Raw genomic sequence first — 18,222 nt, forward strand, 5'->3', positions numbered from 1 at the left:
AAATATCAAGATGGATCAAATGAACAAATAATGTGTCACAGTTCAAGATGTCGTCTGACCTGTAGTTTGCGTAGCGTGTCCTCTAGAGTCTGGACGTCTCCCTCCAGCTGTGTGCAGCCGCTCAGTGTCTCCTGCTGCTGCTCCAGCCAGTCTTTAAACTCATGCAGGGTGCGCTGGTACCCCTGATGGGCCCACACCAGCTGCTCCGCTTTGGCAACTGCACACTGTGAAAGAAAAACCCATAAGTCCATCTAACACATATATTCGGCATATTCTATATGGTGAACAATGAGAGCGGTGCATTATACCTGGGCCTTATCTTTCACAATATTGTAGCGCTCTTGTAAGTCCTGAATCTCTAGCTGGGTGACATAGTGCTCGGCCATGTTGGATCCCTTCACAGATACGACATCAAGGGCGCTGTTGTGACTTAAAACATCCTCTAGGAGCAACTGAAATGAGGAGAATGTTTGTAAAGTATGTCAGCACTGGGAACTAGAAGAAAGCAATTACTCAAGCGTGGGGGATAACACAGTACTTTGGCTTTGCCCAGGCTGGTGGTTTTGTCTCTCATCTCAGAGCACTGTTTGTCTGCAGAGTTTAAAGTCTCTTCCACCGTCTCCATCCAGCTCACAAACTGACACACGTCCTCCTGGTAACTGGTCCACTGTGACAGAGCGCCCTCCAGTTGACTGTCCCAACACAAACACAACACTCTTTAATACGAGCGAGCAAAATCAACTTCAGCAAAGATCTCACTCTTCAGCTGCATGGGATTCTAGAGTTGGCTGTGTAGGGCTAGTTCTACTGTTCTGACTCTTTTGTTTTTAACTGAAGAAAGCTGTTTTTGCAACGATAATTTATTTGTATAATGAATATAAATCTGATCTTCTGGTTTGTATTTGCTCGGTTACATGAGAAAATAATCATGAGATGAAGCTTCTATAGACAGTAAACTATTTCTGTTAACTACAAATTATTAATATATGTTTTCATAGACATATTTAAATATGTTTTCATAGAAATATATTAATAAATAGAAATAAATACATGCTATATATATCTATATATCTATCGATATATATATCACATGATCCTTTAGAAATCATTCGAATATGATGATTCATTTTCAAAGATGGAAACAGTTCTGCTGCTTAATATTTTTTCAGAACATGTGATTCTGATTTTAATTTTTTTTCTTTTTTTTAAATAAAATCAATCTTTTTATTCAGCAAGGATGTGTTAAATTGATAAAAAGTGATAGTAAAGAAAATATATTATTAGAATATACGTATATGATTCGAATTTTTTATTTTATTTTAAATAAATGCAGTTCTTTTTAACCTTTTATTGATCAAATATATGAGACAGCAGAACTGTTTCCAACACTCATAATAAATCAGAATATTAGAATGATTTCTAAAGGATCATGTGATCGACTGATGTTACATGTGACACTGAAGGCTGGAGTAATGATGCTGAAAATTCAGCTTTGCATCACAGGAATAAATTATTTTGTTTAAAGTATATTCAAATAGAAAACTTGTTGTAATAATATTTCACAATATTACAGTTTTTTTCTGTATTTTTGATCAAATAAATACAGGCTTGATGAGCAGAAGAAACTTCTTTCAAAAACATTAGAAATAGTAATGTTGCCAAACTTTTGGTCTTTACTGTATATATATATTTATATTGTTGTTGTTTTTTTCTTTTATTTAAAACTATTTCAAATATAAAGCAGAAAACAATAGCCTCTTTCACACATACAGTCTTAACTGTTAAATTACCAGTAAAAGCTCAAGCGTCAACAGGACCTTTCAAAAATACACGTGAACAGCGAATGAAGATTACCGGACAAAGCCACCCCTTAGTCTAGATACTTATTAAGACTTCCATCTATTTACATTTAATTAAGGTCTTTGCACTGATATTAATTAAACCAAATTGACCTCTTGCATTGAATAGAAGCTGACAGCAGCCCATCCCATGAGTCCTTGAGGTCCTCGATTTGTTTGTGTACCAGCGATACTCCCTCAGTGGAGGTGTGCCTCTGCACCGACTCTCCTCTCGTCAGCAGCATCTTCAGCTGTATCTCCTTCTCTTGACGTGCTGTCAGTAAAGCCTGGGGAGCATGGACCCACTCATGTCAGACCACTCATTACATGTTAACTACATGCATATACTTTAGTATGTGTGAAATAAATCAGGTTACATATGGAGACATATGTTCCTCACCTCGAGTTTGATCATCCTGCTGTCCAGCTCGTTCTTGTCTGCGGTGGGAGTGCAGTAGGTTTGCAGCATGTGACTGGTATCAGCCACCCAGTTCTGCAGCTCTTTCAGGCCCTGCGAGAACAGCTGGTGCTCGGACACCATGCGCTCGATTCGAGAGCCTTTTTCCTATCGGACAAGCACAACATAGTCAGATGACTATCACTTCTTTGAGATAAAGTAACTCGAGACAGTAACTGCAGATTCAGTACATGATCATAACATACAGTTAGTTAGTTCGGTTAGTGTAGCATCTTAATAGAAATGGTATTTGTGTTAAAAGGATAGAAGTTGAGAGCTTTTTAAGGCCATCTTGTACTTTATATTTATAAAATCTGGATGACTAATCCATATGATTTTTCTGTTTATTAGTAAATAAGCTTTAAAAATGCCAACTTACAGTACTTTGCCCTAAATATGCAACTTCTGTCAAAAATGTGTACTAATGTAAAATCAAAAACAATACTTTTTGAAATTTCTCTGCTGTGCATTAATTTATTTACTCCTTAGAAATTTTCCAGGTGAAAAATGTCCTCCACCCTAAATAGAAACACATGGACTGCGTCTGAAGGGGACTACGGGCTTCCTAATTAGTCTAGTGACTAAACAAAGAGCATTCATAAAAAAAAAAAATACATCTTATGGAAAATTGTTGCAGATATAACAATATCATGCCTAATGATAAAGTATAAAATTCATATTTGTATTTTACACTTAATGACAACATTGCTTCTTTCTTTGTTAAAATTATATCATAAAAGTACCAAAATCAATAATCAAATAAAACAATTAAATGAATAGAAAAAAGTAAATAAATGAAAAATGAAAATTATTTAAATAAATTCCAAAAGAATTATTAAAATTTTTAATGCATAATTAAACTTACTGCTCCTTCTGACACATTTTGGTTTAGAAAACACTACAAAAAAATCATATATATATATATATATATATATATATATATATAATTTAAATAAAATAAAATATTCACAAATATAAAAAATAAATCATCAAATAAATATTTACACATAATAACTATTTATATATTTTTATGACATTCAACCTTCATTTGCTGCTTAATAAGAGCATCTGCCAGGTTTCGGACACAGTCCTACGTGCACATACTGTATAGTTTGTTGACCTCTGCAGCACTAGGGGCAAGGTAGCTAGCGGGCAGACATTACCTTGGTCAGGTTGCTTAAAGCTAGGTACTGAGCTGAGAGCTGCGAGACACGGTGCACAAAGCCCTTTCCGGCCGTGTGTCCGTCCCACAGCTGCTGGGCCGTCTCCCTCAACCTGTGCAGCTGAGACTCCTTAGAGGCTAATTCCTCAAGCAGAGACTGTGAAAGCACAGACGCATTAGCACAGAGCAGCTTCGCACACACTCCTGTGTTAGCGGGTGATTAATAAAGCAAACATGAACAGATGTTAAGACTGGAGACAAGCCATGTTATTATGAGTAATGCAGATTAAAGCGTGACGTGAAAGCAGCTGTCTCATTCATTCAATCACATGTACTGATTATTTTCTGCACACATTTTGAGATTCAAGTCAACATGAAACACAATTTGACCCGACTTACTTTTATAATACACATCCCTAGTTTTACTGTGCACAGACAGTGGAATGGATTTAAATGCTTAAAACATTTCTTCATCTATCCAAATAGTCATATGAAGACAATACTGACACCAACAACAAAAACGGTGAAGTCCAAGCCATAGAGCAGCAATGCCATAAAGCCCTAAAGAATGATGCTTGTGAATGGCTGGTATGTGAATAGAAGTGGTTTTGATTTCGCTGTACTGCACCTGTAGTCTGTGCAGCTCCTGTTTCTTGGCTGTGAGGTCATGCAGTCGGCTACTGCTCTCCTGAACGGCCTCCTCAGTTTCATTCAGCCAGTTCTGGAGCGGCTTCACACTCGCTTCGAAGTCCCGCATCTGAGCCTGAAGATTCTGGAAGAAAAGAATCAAGGACGGTACATTTACAGACAGGATGACCGATTAGCTAGATCAGATGTGTTTTGTCCTACTGAGGTCCATGATATAAATGATTTACTGAAGTACACCTTGAGATTGCAAGTAATGTTCTGACCTTTCAAAAATATAATCATAAATGTTACTAGATTTTGTAGGAGGTTGCAGGAAGCTGTTATTGTATGACAGGCCCAGATCAACAGATGTTAACAGATGTGTGTGGATTTATGATCAAATGACCACCACACACCTGTAAAGCGGTTTCTCTCTGATGCAGATTGGTCATGAGTGATTTCCAGTCTTCTCTGGCTGTGTTGATCTTCGCTCTGATGGACTCTACTCTGTCTTTGGGAGCGATGCTCATCAGTAGCTCTCCGCTGGATGCCACTGCGTTCAGTTTGCCGTGGCCTTGCTCACGGTCACTCAGAAACTCCTGCAATAATAAGAACCTACCCTCAGAATCGTGACTGAATTGAGTGGGAAACAACAGTTACTCAATCAGATGTTACCTGGATCTTCTGGAGGCTGGACGACGCTTCAGCCAGGTTCTGAGGCACATCGAAACACTTGGCCGTACTGATTTTGGCATTGACCAGCCACTGCTGGAAGTCTCGAAAAGTGGCACGGAAGCGCTGCTCCAGGAGCTTCTCCTTTCCCTGACACTCTCGAGACGCCTGGAGACTGAGGCTGAAGGAAGGAAGAGAGATGCTGTGTACCATGGATGCATATGAAGGCATCTGAACACTGATATCATGTGAGCTGAGTCTGGTTTCCCTAAAGGTTTTTTCTCCATTTCTGTCACTGATGGGATCTTTGGTTCCTTGCCACTGTCACCTTTGGCTTGCTTAGTTGGGAACGCTTAATTTCTTGCACTATTGTTGGCTTGATTGCACATAAGAGAGCTGAACTGGATGATGACATCACTGAATCATCAATGAGACGACTTTAACGGATTTTTTTTTCTTGCATTATTGACTAATTATTTTCCTATTTGACGCTGTAAAGCTGATTTGACACAAATAAAGGTCTTAATTCTCGGTCAGTGTGTCTCAGTTTTATTTTAGTATTATTTTTATACTACTATTATTATTTATATACAATATTTTTTTAATCATTCATATTTAACTAGCTTTTATTTTATTTTCAATTTTCATTTTTTTACAGTTTTGTTATGTGCTTTTGTCATTTCTTTTACTTTTTTATATATTTATATTTCATTTAGTTTTACTTTCAGTAATTTTCTTAAAAATAAAAATGTTTGTTCAAAACTTTATTTCTGTTAAGATAACATTTCTTTTTTTTTTTGTTAAGTTTGTTTTAAAGTTTGTTACATTTTATTTCAGCTTTATTTTAATTAATGCAAATGATTTGTAATACTTTGAGTTATCAATATCACTAGTCTCTCTGTGTACTCAGATTTTCTGCTAAATCTAGAAGTTAAGTTGAAGAGATCTAGAAGAGTTGGCCTTGATCTCTCTTACCTGTTGTACTCTTTAATGAGGGCAGACACTCTCTCAGACTGAGCGCCCAGATCACTGGAGAACCGGCACAAGTCATTCAGCTGACACTTCAAATTCTCTGACATGGGCTCAATCTTCAGCAGTGCTTCCAGGGCGCCCTGAGTCATTAAATCATTGAGTACAGTAACTTTAAAACGGACAGAAATCTTTCTTTTTAATATTATTGCTCATTTTGCTCTGTAGGCTTTACCTTTGCTATCTGCCATCCCTGCACGGCCTCTTCACCGGAGCTCATTTCTTCCACCTGCTTCAGTTTAATGCTCCACTCCTGCAGCCTGCTGCTGAACTCCTGTTGGTCCTGCTCCAGCTGCGCTGCCAGACTGCTGAACTCCTGCTCCGAGCTGGCCATCTGAGCCAGGACGCCCTCCAGACCGGAGCACGTGTGTTTAGCTCCGCGCTCCCACTGTTCCCAGGCCGAGAGCAGCCCGGCCTCCTCTCTCTCCAGGACCTCACAGCCCACCGAGGACGTGTGGTCACGTGTGGCGGAACCGCAGCTCTGCACACGGGTCAGACGCTCACGCCCTTGTTTCCTAGAGTCTAACAGTCCCTAAAATTGAATCACAAAGCTTTAAAGTCAAAATTGACTTCCTAAATAAACATTTCTGGTTTTACTGTGTGCACAACACGATATCAGAACACAGTATAGCCTGACACAAATAAACGTACCCTGACTTTAGAGAGTTTCCTCTGAACAGAAGCGGCGTCTCCAGACATGTCTGACCAGCGCTGAAGCTCTTCTTTAGATGATGTGAGCCAGTCGTCCAGCTCACGCACAGACTCCATGTACTGCTCATGCTCCTTGACAATCTCCTCCATCTGCTGCACCTTATTCTGCAGAATAGGAGAATTAAAAAAAACGCAGAAATGTTGAAACTCAGAAAATTTATTCTATTTAATAAAAAAAAAAAGTTTCTGGTTTTTCTGTTAGTGATTTATCGATGCACATTATTAATATTATTATTGAAAATATTTAAAATAATTGAAATTTTTATAATCTTTCATTAATACTTAATTATTCACTTTTTTATTAACTAATGTAACCAAGAAATCACTTCATTACTTAAGAAATTAGCTTGTTTACTTTCTCAATCCTATAAAATCGTACTGCATGAAATTAAGGCTCATCCTAAATAATTTTCCACTTAATATTTTTCTTTTCAGAAGTATGTCACATTATGGATATTAAATTTGTTTTAGGCTGTTTTTTTAACATATACATCAGACACTATTATCCAGAGGGATTTACAGGAAGTGCTTTGGACTGGATTGTTCAAGCTGTGAGCTTGCTTAAAATAAAATAAAATAAAATAAAATAAAATAAAATAAAATAAAATAAAATAAAAAATAAATAAATAAATAAATAAATGAAATAATGCATTGGTGTTAAATTTATATAAATAATTTAACAATTTAATAATGATTATCAACATAATAAAATATGTAAAAATATGAATTTCAAAATAAAATACTTATGGACGTCAAATCTGTTTCAGGTTGTTTTGAAGATGTTCAGCAGACACTGTTACATTGAGTGACGTACAGGAAGAGGTTTGGCCTCTATATTTAAATTAAAAATATATTTTCCATCCTTAAAATGATGTATTTGAACCTTGATGACAGCTGTGATGTTGGTAAACTGGCTGTTGAACTCAGATTTGGGTCCCTCTGCGAATGCTTGGTCTCCTGTCTTCTCATACAGCTCTGTGGCTTTCTCATTCAGGTGGGTCAGTGCTGATGAATGGACCTCCACGTCGGTCTGAATGGCCCGCAGGCGCTCCAGCAGCGAGGCTTTCTCTTTCAGCCCGGGCTGCTGCGGCAGAGTCACTCCAGCCTCCTGCTCCACCATCTCCATCCACTGCTGCAGCTGAGCTTTACTCTCCAGGAAACTGCCCCACTGAGCCACGGTCCACTCCAGACGACTGCAGCACACACAAACCATTATTACAGTACTCTGCCAAGCTACCGTGAGGCTTGATTACAGGACTCAGGAACTCACCTGTGGCAGCTCATGGCGGTCATGAGGATATTGGCCCAGGAATCCTTCAGACTCTTGAGCTGAGAGCGGATCATTTCCTGTTTATCCCTACTGCAGTTCTTCAGCACCTGTTCTCCCTTCCCTACGGTCATGTTGAGCTTCACCTCCCCTTCACCCTTCATCAGCAGGATGTCCTGAAACAACAGCATCAAAATATCAATGCTCATGCACAATTTTATAATAAAGATGCATGAAAAAAAAATGTGAAGAAAAGTGTGCATTATTAATTAACAAGACTGGTCATCTCTAAATTAAAAAATGGTCTGGTTATGATATTTATATCAATAATATATTATAATTAATAAATAATAGAATAATGATGACAGACAAATAGTTAATGTTTAAAAACATATATGACATACGTCATAACTGACAAGAGTGGTAATCTCTAAATCAAATCAAATAAAAGTTTTATCAATAATATAACAACATATAATATCTTACATCTACTGTATGTTATAATGATGATAATCGACAAAAAGTTTGAGTACAGGTTTAATAAAATATTTAATTGACAAGAAATAGAATAGACTGTTATGTTCATATATCAATAATATAATATTATATAATATCTTAAATATATGACAATAGCAATGATCAACAAAAAGTTGGAGTTTAATAAACCTTATGCCATATTAACTGACAAAACTGGTAATGTCAAAATAAAATACAAAATAAAAAAATAAATTACAATTAGGCTTGGTATTATATTATATTATATTATATTATATTATATTATATTATATTATATTATATTATATTATATTATATTATATTATATTATATTATATTATATTATATTATATTATATTATATTAGAATGATTGACGACAAGTTTGAGTTTGCATAAAAGTGTGAGAAGTAATAATATTTTATGTATGAGGAATAAAGGAATAATAAAAAAAAACTGACTAGCAAAGTACGATTACCATAATAAATACCACAACAATATTGGTTTGGGTGGCATGACTGTGTTTTCTGACCTGAACCAGGCCCAGTCTCTTCTCCAGGGTCTCTTTATTCCCGCTGGTGCTGTTGAGTGAATTGAGGCGCTCCTGTACGCCGCTGAGCCATCCCCAGGTGCCCTCCAGCGTCTCCTCGAAGTTCTGCTGCTCCTGCAGGCTGAGCTGACACATGCGCAGTCTCTCCCTCGCCGTCTTGAGAAGCGCCTGATGCTGCAGCTGCAGCTGCGCAGACGCCCTGAGCTCCGCCCCACTGCCGTGACCCCCCTCACCCAGAGACTGAGCCTCCTGACACAGACTCTCAAACGAGTCCCTGCAGCATTAAAGATTGGATTTTTGCATTTTTTTATGTTATGCATGTATTTTTATTTACTACAATTTCTTGCATATTATATGAAAACATTATACAAAGTAAAATATTGTGAGACAATGCTATAAAATTGTCAATAGTATATCTTTATATATGTATGAATCTCACAAAAACATGTCCAGGTCACATTTCCCCAAAAATAATGTTTATGACAAAGTTAAGTATGTGCTTATTTAATTGCAGAAAAGTGTGAGAAGGTATATTTGTAGTATGAGGAATTTGAAGAACATGATGCCTTGCAAGCCCTACAGCAATTCAAAAACCCATAATAAAAAATTAAATACACATATTTTGAATAAGGAATATTAATAATGTTATGTAAAATACTTGCATTAATAATAACACATTATTATTTTATTATTATTCATAAATATAATGCAATATACATGCATTAATAATAACACATTGTTTATTAATTATTTATTAACAGAATTTCCAAAGTTACAAATAGTATTAGTAAATAAAATATTTTATCATGTATTTTATAATTATTTATTTAATAATAAAATACATATATTTTGCATAAGGATTTTCGTATTTATTTAAATATATGTTAAATGCAAAATGCATGGATGTAAATAATACCTACTGTACCTATATACATACAGGTTAATAATAACACATTATTTATTAATTATAAAACAAATATAATATCTGAAATATCAATTAAAATATTTTTTTTTCTTTTTTTGTTTTGTTTGAAATGTAGGATATTTTACACAAAGTTAAAAAAATATATGTTTTGCTGGTGCATAAAAACAGTGGGCTGTTTATTTCCACACTGAGGGCACACAGAGAGGACAAAATCATTTCTAACCTCTCTTTAAGCACTTCATGCTGGAATTCTTCCACGCGCTCCAGCGTCACTCGCTCCTCATCACCGTGTCCTCTCTCAGGCAGCTCAGTGCTCATCCTCACATCCATGCGCTCCAGCCAGCGGGTCAACCTCTGCAGACGGCTCTCAAAACTAGAAAGACAGCACGGATTTCAATTCAGAGCGTTTGGTGACATATAACCCCCCGCCAACTTGAGATCGGAGTGTAGTTTCCTACTTCCACAGCAAAGCCGTTTATCCCCAGGAGCTATTACAAACAGTCTGCCGCTCTAATATTTAACCCAGTGTGACGCTGCTGTTAAATCCTCACCCGCTGAGCAGATTGGCGCTCTCTTCCAGGTTCTGCTGGTTCTGTCTGCACTGCTCCATGTAACTGTCCCAGTCCTGCTGGATGGAGGAGAGGTTCTGCTGGACTTGGCCAGCGCTGGCTTTGGGAAGGTGAAGAAGAAGCTTCTCCCCCTCAGAACACACCAGTGTTAGACGGCTGTCTCCATCATCCACCCGCTCCAGAGCTCCCTGAATAACAGCGACTTGAAGTCTCAAAAGCTACACTTGCATAACATGTCTGATATCATTTGTACTACAGACAAAAAAACTAACGAAAAGAATTCAATTACATACAGAACACTACCATTCAAAAGTCAACTTGAATTAATACTTAAATACTTAATTATTACTTATACTGAATTACTTAATTATTAAATTAATAACTTTATTCAGCAAGGATGCATTAAAATGAACTAAAATTTAATTTAAAATGTTACATACTAATTCTATTTCAATTAAATGCTGTTCTTTTGAACTTTCTATTCATCAAACAATCCTAGAGAATGTATCGCAGTTTTCACAAATATATGAAGCAGAATAATCTTTAGCAGTAAATAATCAGAAAACTATAAAGTTATTTTAAATTGTAATAATATTTGAATATTTTTACTGGTATTCCTGTTACTTCCAATTAATTTTTTCCTACCAGTCACAAACATCAAACGTTTTTAAGACATTATAACGGATGCTTGGTATATTTCGTCAGGATGAAGTACCTTCAGTTTCTGCAGTTTGCGCTCCACCACGCTCATGTCACCAGAATGATCGGCACATTCTCTCACAATGTCTTTTTGTCCAGAGAGCCATGAATGAAACTCCTTGACGAGATCTGAGAAGAGAAGAAGACAACGTGGAGAGTAATGTCTGTCTTTGGATCAGTGATTGAATCTGGAACACAGTGATTCTCACCACTGAAGTGCTGCTGGAGGTCATGCTGCATGGAGCCCAGCTTCTTAACACAGAGCTGATTGACCGTTTCATATTTCTTGACGAGGTCGGTCAGAGAGGAACCCAGACCGGCAAGTTCCTCAGATGGGTATTTTCTGCAAAGCGTGTTCAGGCTTTCCCGGGCTGAATCGATGCTCTGGTTCTGAAGCTCCTTTTGGATTTCCTACGAATTGCATGCATAGAAAATGTTTTCTTTTAAAAATATCAGTCAAGGTTTCTTGTATCAAAACAGTGATTGATTAAGTGTTATCTGACTTTTATAACTTCTATATGTACAGTAAACGACCTCTGTTAGGATTGGCTGATTGCGATATGCCTCAATTCACTTGTTTCTTAACAGTCGTTTTCCAAAACCTTCACCTTCTCTGTTCCTGTCTGGTGGAATGAGCTACCAACATCCACCCGAACTGCTGAGACCATTACAACTTTCAGTTTTCAGTCTTCAGTCTTTACAGTACAGTGAATACCGCTAGCTCTATGACGAACTGCTTATGCTCTTCTATTGTAAGTTGCATTGCATAAAAGTGTCTTCTTAATGCATAAATGTAAAATTGAATGAAATCACACTTTTCCTGTACCTTCACTCTGCAGATTTCTTCAGGAGCTGTTTCACATGGTGAATCCACCAAAGATCTCTCAGCGTTCGTCAGCCACTCGGACATCTTGCTGAGAAAACCTTCCAGCTGCTTCTTCTGCGCAACGAAATCTTGGAGGTTGCCCTTGGCTTGATCACATAACTCTTCAATGTTACAAATTTTCCTTCTGAGATCCGTCTCCATGACCTGGAAGATGGTGTAGAGGTGATGAAACCAGTTATTAAAACGAATGATCTGGAGAACAAATGGAGGTCAGCCGTACCTGCAGTTTGGCCGGGACGTCTTGACCACCGCAGAGTTGTTTCAGCTCTGAAACTTTCTCTTGTAAAGCATCAATCTTCTTTTCTTTCAGGCCAACATCCACCTGGACAGATTAGGGAATACAAATATTACACAATTGTTGCTCTGGTTTTATGAATGTGTTTAATAACACAGCTTGAGCATGCCTTGACTTCAGAGAGTTTGTTTGCGGTTGTCTGGCTGTCGTTGAAGTTATTGAGTCCATCTGTAAGATCCATAACTGAGCTGTTAGACCAGCTTTCGATTTCTCCACTGATATCATAGATTTCCACCCACAAAGCAGAGCTCCTCTTGAGACTTTCCAGATTGTCCTCGATTTTTTCAGACACCTGTGTGGATATGAAGAACAATGGCTCTTAGTTTCTGTTGTATATTAGTTTTTTTTTATTTAAGACTCAATAAAACTCACATCTAGCCACTGCTTCACTGTGGCATCTACTTCTGTCTTCATAATCTGGGTGTCGCAATCAGGGATCTTCTTTAATTCACTTAAAAGCTTCTTTCCTTTACTGGAGAATCGCTCTAGTACATCCTGGTTACCGGCCATCTCTGCTTTAACGGCTTCATGCTACAGAAAAGAGGTTTATCATAGATAGTAGAGTTAACTCTATCAAACGGGTATTTCACAGTCCGCCTACAGACTGTCAGGTTTTACCTTCAACAGGGATCTCTGTGTGTCCTCTTGGTCTTTCAAAACAGCTTTAATGTCTGATATAGCATCAGCACTCTCCAATATTGTGTTTATTGATGTCTTCAGATTCTGGTAATCTTTCATGAGCTCTACCAAAGTGCTGCTCTGCTCTTGCCTGGACATAAACATGCAGCAATGTCAGTTAGACAGGGCTGAACATTTGCATTATATTACTAACATTTTGTAGTAGGGCTGCACAGTTTCTAAGTATTTACAGTAGATTATAATTACAGATGCTATAGTTAGATAATCACTTAAAGTCTTATTACAAAAAAAGGCCCACTTACAATATTCTGCATGCTTAGATGTTTGTTTCTTTCTACAGGTTATCTTAAGGGTTAATTTTAATTTCTGTATAACATTACAATATCATGCATATTTGTACTTTTTTATTTAAAGAAGAAGCCAAACCAATGTATAGTTGACATTTAAGCCTTAATGCTATAGTAAAGCAATAACAGTTTTACAGGAAGAGTGTTTTCAGCTTGTTTATTTTCATATTAATATACAGCTTGAAACAAGAGTATAAAGCTATTTAAAACATCATTCAGTGTAAATTGTGACAATTGTAATTAATAATCGCAATTCCAATTTCAAGGGAATAATTAACTATTCTGATTTTTGTCACTAAAGACTTACTTTTTTATGTATTACGATTGAAAATGATGGAATGATGGGATGATTGAATAAATACACAAATCCAAAACAGGAATATTTAAAATCACCATGTAGTCATTTAGATTTAAAAGCTTTATTAATTATTTTATTTTATACTTATTTTTAAATGATTTTTTAATAAAAATGAATAATTACATTTAAAAAATAGAGTTAAAATGGCAAATTAATTTAAATATAAAAAATAGGATTAAAAAGGGCATTTTATAAGTTATATTTATTAATTTTATTTAATAAAATAATTAAACTAAACAAAAAAGTGGCAAAAATGACTTTAAATATTTTTATTAATTAGTATTAGTATTTTTTTAATTATTATTATTAAATTTGGCTAAAAAGTACAATTGTGTGCTACCACCCAGGATGTAAACATTATGTTGAAGCACTAATATGAATATATGCAATAATGCTTTCTTATAATACAAAACTACATAGATTTTGATCATCTCTCCACAAATAGGCAAACATGCCAATGAGATTTTTAAAATACAGTAAAAGAGCCTGTTTGTGGCAGTCTACCTTTCAGTGATGAGCTTCTTGGTGTCTTCCCAGGAGGTCTGAAAGAGGCTGATTTCTCTTAGTACTTCTCCACCCAGCTCAGCATCTCTGTGGGCCAGCTGTTGACCTTTGTCCCTGAGCCACTGCTCCTCGTGCTGGTGGGACTGGAGCTCATCTTCCAGTTGGTTGAAGAACCGAAGCCTACACACACCACACATTCAATAAACACAGCCCAACTGATAATTACAATCAGCCCTGATGAGCAGGGTAATCTGTACCTCTGCTGTAGAGTAAGCACACTGGGCTCTTTCAGGCCCTGTTTCTCTGCTTTCTCCTCGATATCCTTCACTGTTTTGAGCAGCTGCTCTTTCCGCTGTCTGAACGAGCTCCAAAGAGCACCGAGAGCCTCAGCTTCACTCTGTTTGGAGCCCAGAAGGTTCCTCACGGCGTCCAGCTCCACGCTTAAGGAGTCGGCCAATGAGCGGCACGAGGACCGAGTGTCCTTTCCATTCATCAGGTGGAGATGAGCCTTACAGAGGCTGCTGTCCAGATTCACAGCGAGCGTTTCAAGTCGACTGATATCAGGAACAACATCTTCCAGGTCTTTCTGCAGCTCGTCCACTCGGCTCTTATCCCAACTCCCAGCGCTCTCCACGGTCTGTCTGAGGCCCTGAAGGACGCCGGACGCCACACTATGGGTGTGTAAGAAGGCCTCTAGCTTCTCCAGACTCTCGCCTCGTAGTTCAACCAGCTGATGTGCCTCCATGTACGGCTGTAAAGAGCTCTCCCACCTTCCCTGAAGCTGCTGGACCTCAGCCGGCTCACAAACATCACACAAGGTCTTAGTCTGCTGTTGAAGGCTTTGTCTAAGGACACTTTGCTTCAGCAGATCATCTCTCCTCTCCTAGTGGGCAAAATTATACCGCACTGTAAAACTGCAAATTTCTCTTCCTGGCCATACTATATAAATGACACATACTACTATCCTACTCATATTTTATACACTATATCTATTTAATGCCATGCCAACTTCTATGGCTACTGTACATTCATGGCAATAGCCAGGTTTAGTATTCTAAATAAAATTTTGTAAGATAAATTTAATTTCTTAAGTCTAAATTTGGATTTACTTGGTTAAAACCCTTTTTTTAAAGCAACAACAGAATAAAACAAGACAAGCTCCTTGAAGTGATAGATGTACTGTAGTACAGTAGTCTAGTAAAATAGTGATTTTTTGTTGTTTCATATAATCAATGATTTTCGTAACGTCTTGTATAAATATTCAAATATTCAATTAATTTTCCATGTATCCAAATATGTGTATTAACATTTGAATCTGATTGACATTCATAATATTTACATAAAACTGTATTCACATGCACAGCACCTTTCAAGTTTTTAAGAAGTTATGCTCATCAAGGATGTAAATATATGATTGAAAAAGCAGTAATATTTTGAAATATTATTACAATTTAAAATAACAGTTTTATATTTGAATACTGTATATTTTTAAAAGTCATTTTTCCTGTAACTTTCAGCAGCCATTATTCATGAATGATCATTTTCTCTCCAGAAATGTGACATAAAGTATTTCTCTAACTTATCACTTCTTATTTTCGCCATACCAGCTGCACACCACATATTGAATGGAGGCTTTCATAACTGAATGTACCTTGATATCACTGGTGGAAGGTTGAAGATCAGTGATATCAACATGAGAAAACGAGTCTAAAGATGACAGGAAAGACTCTCCCCATTTGAGGAACTCCTTCAGGGCTTGCTCAAACTGCTCCACCTGAGAAAGCTGCTCCTGAAGCACCTGGATTCTGTGAGGAAGAGGTTAATGTACACTGCTATGTTAGACATACTCCATTTTTTTAATGCAAAGTTTATCCCTCATCCACGCAGACCGTTTACAAATATAGAAAACACAATAAAGCAGATTATTAGTTCAGCCAAAAATGAAAATTAAGCCATATTAAGTCATCCTTGCCATATATGACTTTTTCAGCTGGAGTTATTTAAAAAATGGCACTTCATCTTTCAAGCCGTTTGATGCAACTCAGGTGTTGCACTCCATCGGTCCATAAGGAGTTTAATAAAAAGCTCATCCATTTAAAAAAAGTGTCTCACACTGCTCCGGAGAGGCTGAACAAAGGCCTCCCGTAGTGAATCGATGCATTTTTTTAAAGAAAAATATCCATATTCAAAATGTAATAATAACTTTAATCTAGTTTGCGCAAAGGGTTAAAAACAAAGCAGTTCTGGGGGAATGATGTATGTGTTTGGCTTTGCACATGCACTGCTCAGGAGTGATGAACGCAGAAAGGCAATTTTTTAAATAGCTCCAAATGAATTCATCTGAAAGAAAATAGTCATAAACATCCAGGATGACTTCAGGATTAATTTTCATTTTTGGCTGAACTAACCCTTTAACATACTGGCCCACCCTGATCAACAACAGCATGGTTTATGACAGCACATGGATGCTGGCTAATCAAAAGTGCAAAAGCAGGATCAGGAAAAGCTTGGAAAATAGTCACCCAAAACTATTTATGAAGCAAGAAACCTAAAGATGGCCTTGCTTATGCTTAATATGACTGACCTTTGAGGTATAGTTGTGGTCTGACACTTCCATCTTTTCTCGAGCTGTTCATGATCTTCTGTGAGTGTTTCCACACGTTCATCTGATGCAGTGGTGTAAAGAGTTGGCGTTTGAGTCACCAGTCTGTTGTGAACCGTCTCCAGAGACTGAAGTTCACTCTGTAGGTGCTTTAAAAGAAGCGTAAGAAACAATATGAAATGTTTAATTCTTCTCAAACATCCCTGATCTTCAAAATGTGCTTTTTTGCAAAGAAAAAAAGCTCATTAACTTTTCATCATAACAGTTCTGAAATGAAGAGATAACATTAACATTATAATCGCTCTACTTTTCACAATGTAGTTAAATCCTAATGGATAAAACCAAGCATGTCAGTCATTATTTCCAGCTAAATATTGTGTGTCACATAGAAATATGTCACATTGTTCAAGTAAAGTGTTTTTTTCACGCTTTAGTTGATTTATTACTTTCAGTTCCAGCAGTTCTCCCTCCAGCTTTAGTTTATCGACCGGGAGGAACTGAGAGTCAGGTTTGGTTATGGATTCACATCTCTCCAGGCATGACTGCAGGACAGACCAATCCTTTTCATACCTCAAACAAACAAATCAAGAGATTTAAATAAACATGTCTTATAATAACTTGAGATTTAAATACAATAGATTTCAAAAGAGACAACAAAACATACTTTTGCCAGTGTGACAGAAGGCTCTCCATTTGGTTCTGTTTCTCCTTGGCCTGTTTTAAACACTGCTCGTAACTTTGCTGCAGGGCGGCCACGGCTCTCTCGGCCTCCTCTCTCTCGCTGAGCCTGCGGGCGCTGGCAGACAGGGACAGAAGTGTGGCCTTTAGCTTTTCTAGGGACGGGAACATATCCTGCAAACCAAAAAAAATCTTTGATTCAGGCCGAACTGGTGGAAATAAATGAGAACTGATCATGAAGAGATCATACCATGTGACTCTGTAGAGATTCGTAGGTTTCGGATGAAGACACACAGGAGGTATCAGGGCTGTCAAGCTTCTTCTGGATACCTTCAACCTCTGATTGCACCTTTTAAAAGAATGTATTACCATTAGACAACATAAGACTTCAGTAAGATTGCAGTAAACCGCATGTTTAAACGTACCTGTTGAAGGCTGGCATTGAACTTCGTCTGGTGGGAGGAGCTTTCCTCCAACTGTCCATTCAGGTGTTCCACGCTCTCCTTAAGCTCCTCCCAGTATCTGCCAATCTGTGTGAGACGGGCTTTGATTCGTGCAGATTCGCCTGATGACACAAACTGGACGAGCGCTTGAGATTTCTCCTCCAGATTGGACAGGACCTGTGTCCTCTCCTGCAGACCCTCTCTGATTGTCTAAGAGATAAAAACATTGCAATGTCAGCCGCACTTTATATAGAATGTAGTATTTTTATTTAAATAGTTAATCTGCTAAAAAATACAAAAATTCATAAGCTTTTTCAGATTATAAACAGAGGACACAAGCGATTCAAAATAAATGTGTAACTTAAAAAAAATTGTTTAATAATAAATGATAAGCAATGATCAAATGGTAATCTAAAAAAAAAAAAAATAATAATAATAATAATAATATATATATATATATATATATATATA

The 18,222-nt window shown here is 37.1% G+C and overlaps 1 protein-coding gene across 4 annotated transcripts in view; it reads right to left on the reverse strand.

The window, feature by feature from the left end:
* LOC113060886 (nesprin-1-like) overlaps positions 1-18,222 on the reverse strand; it is a 103,616-nt gene that overhangs the window by 52,987 nt on the left and 32,407 nt on the right. For all 4 annotated transcript variants that reach the window (XM_026230129.1, XM_026230126.1, XM_026230128.1 and 1 more), the window contains 32 exons: positions 17,734-17,961; positions 17,559-17,657; positions 17,295-17,482; positions 17,077-17,200; positions 16,613-16,779; positions 15,680-15,833; positions 14,286-14,911; positions 14,029-14,208; positions 12,799-12,949; positions 12,553-12,711; positions 12,290-12,472; positions 12,106-12,207; positions 11,826-12,029; positions 11,209-11,410; positions 11,016-11,128; positions 10,283-10,488; positions 9,955-10,104; positions 8,789-9,080; positions 7,767-7,939; positions 7,380-7,689; positions 6,437-6,601; positions 5,961-6,317; positions 5,732-5,868; positions 4,760-4,937; positions 4,501-4,683; positions 4,086-4,229; positions 3,459-3,614; positions 2,239-2,403; positions 1,953-2,125; positions 539-692; positions 309-452; positions 60-224 (listed from right to left, as the gene is read on the reverse strand). In XM_026230129.1, coding sequence (XP_026085914.1) covers positions 60-224; positions 309-452; positions 539-692; positions 1,953-2,125; positions 2,239-2,403; positions 3,459-3,614; positions 4,086-4,229; positions 4,501-4,683; positions 4,760-4,937; positions 5,732-5,868; positions 5,961-6,317; positions 6,437-6,601; positions 7,380-7,689; positions 7,767-7,939; positions 8,789-9,080; positions 9,955-10,104; positions 10,283-10,488; positions 11,016-11,128; positions 11,209-11,410; positions 11,826-12,029; positions 12,106-12,207; positions 12,290-12,472; positions 12,553-12,711; positions 12,799-12,949; positions 14,029-14,208; positions 14,286-14,911; positions 15,680-15,833; positions 16,613-16,779; positions 17,077-17,200; positions 17,295-17,482; positions 17,559-17,657; positions 17,734-17,961 — 6,132 coding nt within the window. The remainder of the gene's footprint in view (positions 1-59; positions 225-308; positions 453-538; positions 693-1,952; positions 2,126-2,238; positions 2,404-3,458; positions 3,615-4,085; positions 4,230-4,500; positions 4,684-4,759; positions 4,938-5,731; positions 5,869-5,960; positions 6,318-6,436; positions 6,602-7,379; positions 7,690-7,766; positions 7,940-8,788; positions 9,081-9,954; positions 10,105-10,282; positions 10,489-11,015; positions 11,129-11,208; positions 11,411-11,825; positions 12,030-12,105; positions 12,208-12,289; positions 12,473-12,552; positions 12,712-12,798; positions 12,950-14,028; positions 14,209-14,285; positions 14,912-15,679; positions 15,834-16,612; positions 16,780-17,076; positions 17,201-17,294; positions 17,483-17,558; positions 17,658-17,733; positions 17,962-18,222) is intronic.

Source organism: Carassius auratus, chromosome 42 (assembly GCF_003368295.1).
Source record: "Carassius auratus strain Wakin chromosome 42, ASM336829v1, whole genome shotgun sequence".
Classification (NCBI taxonomy): domain Eukaryota; kingdom Metazoa; phylum Chordata; class Actinopteri; order Cypriniformes; family Cyprinidae; genus Carassius; species Carassius auratus.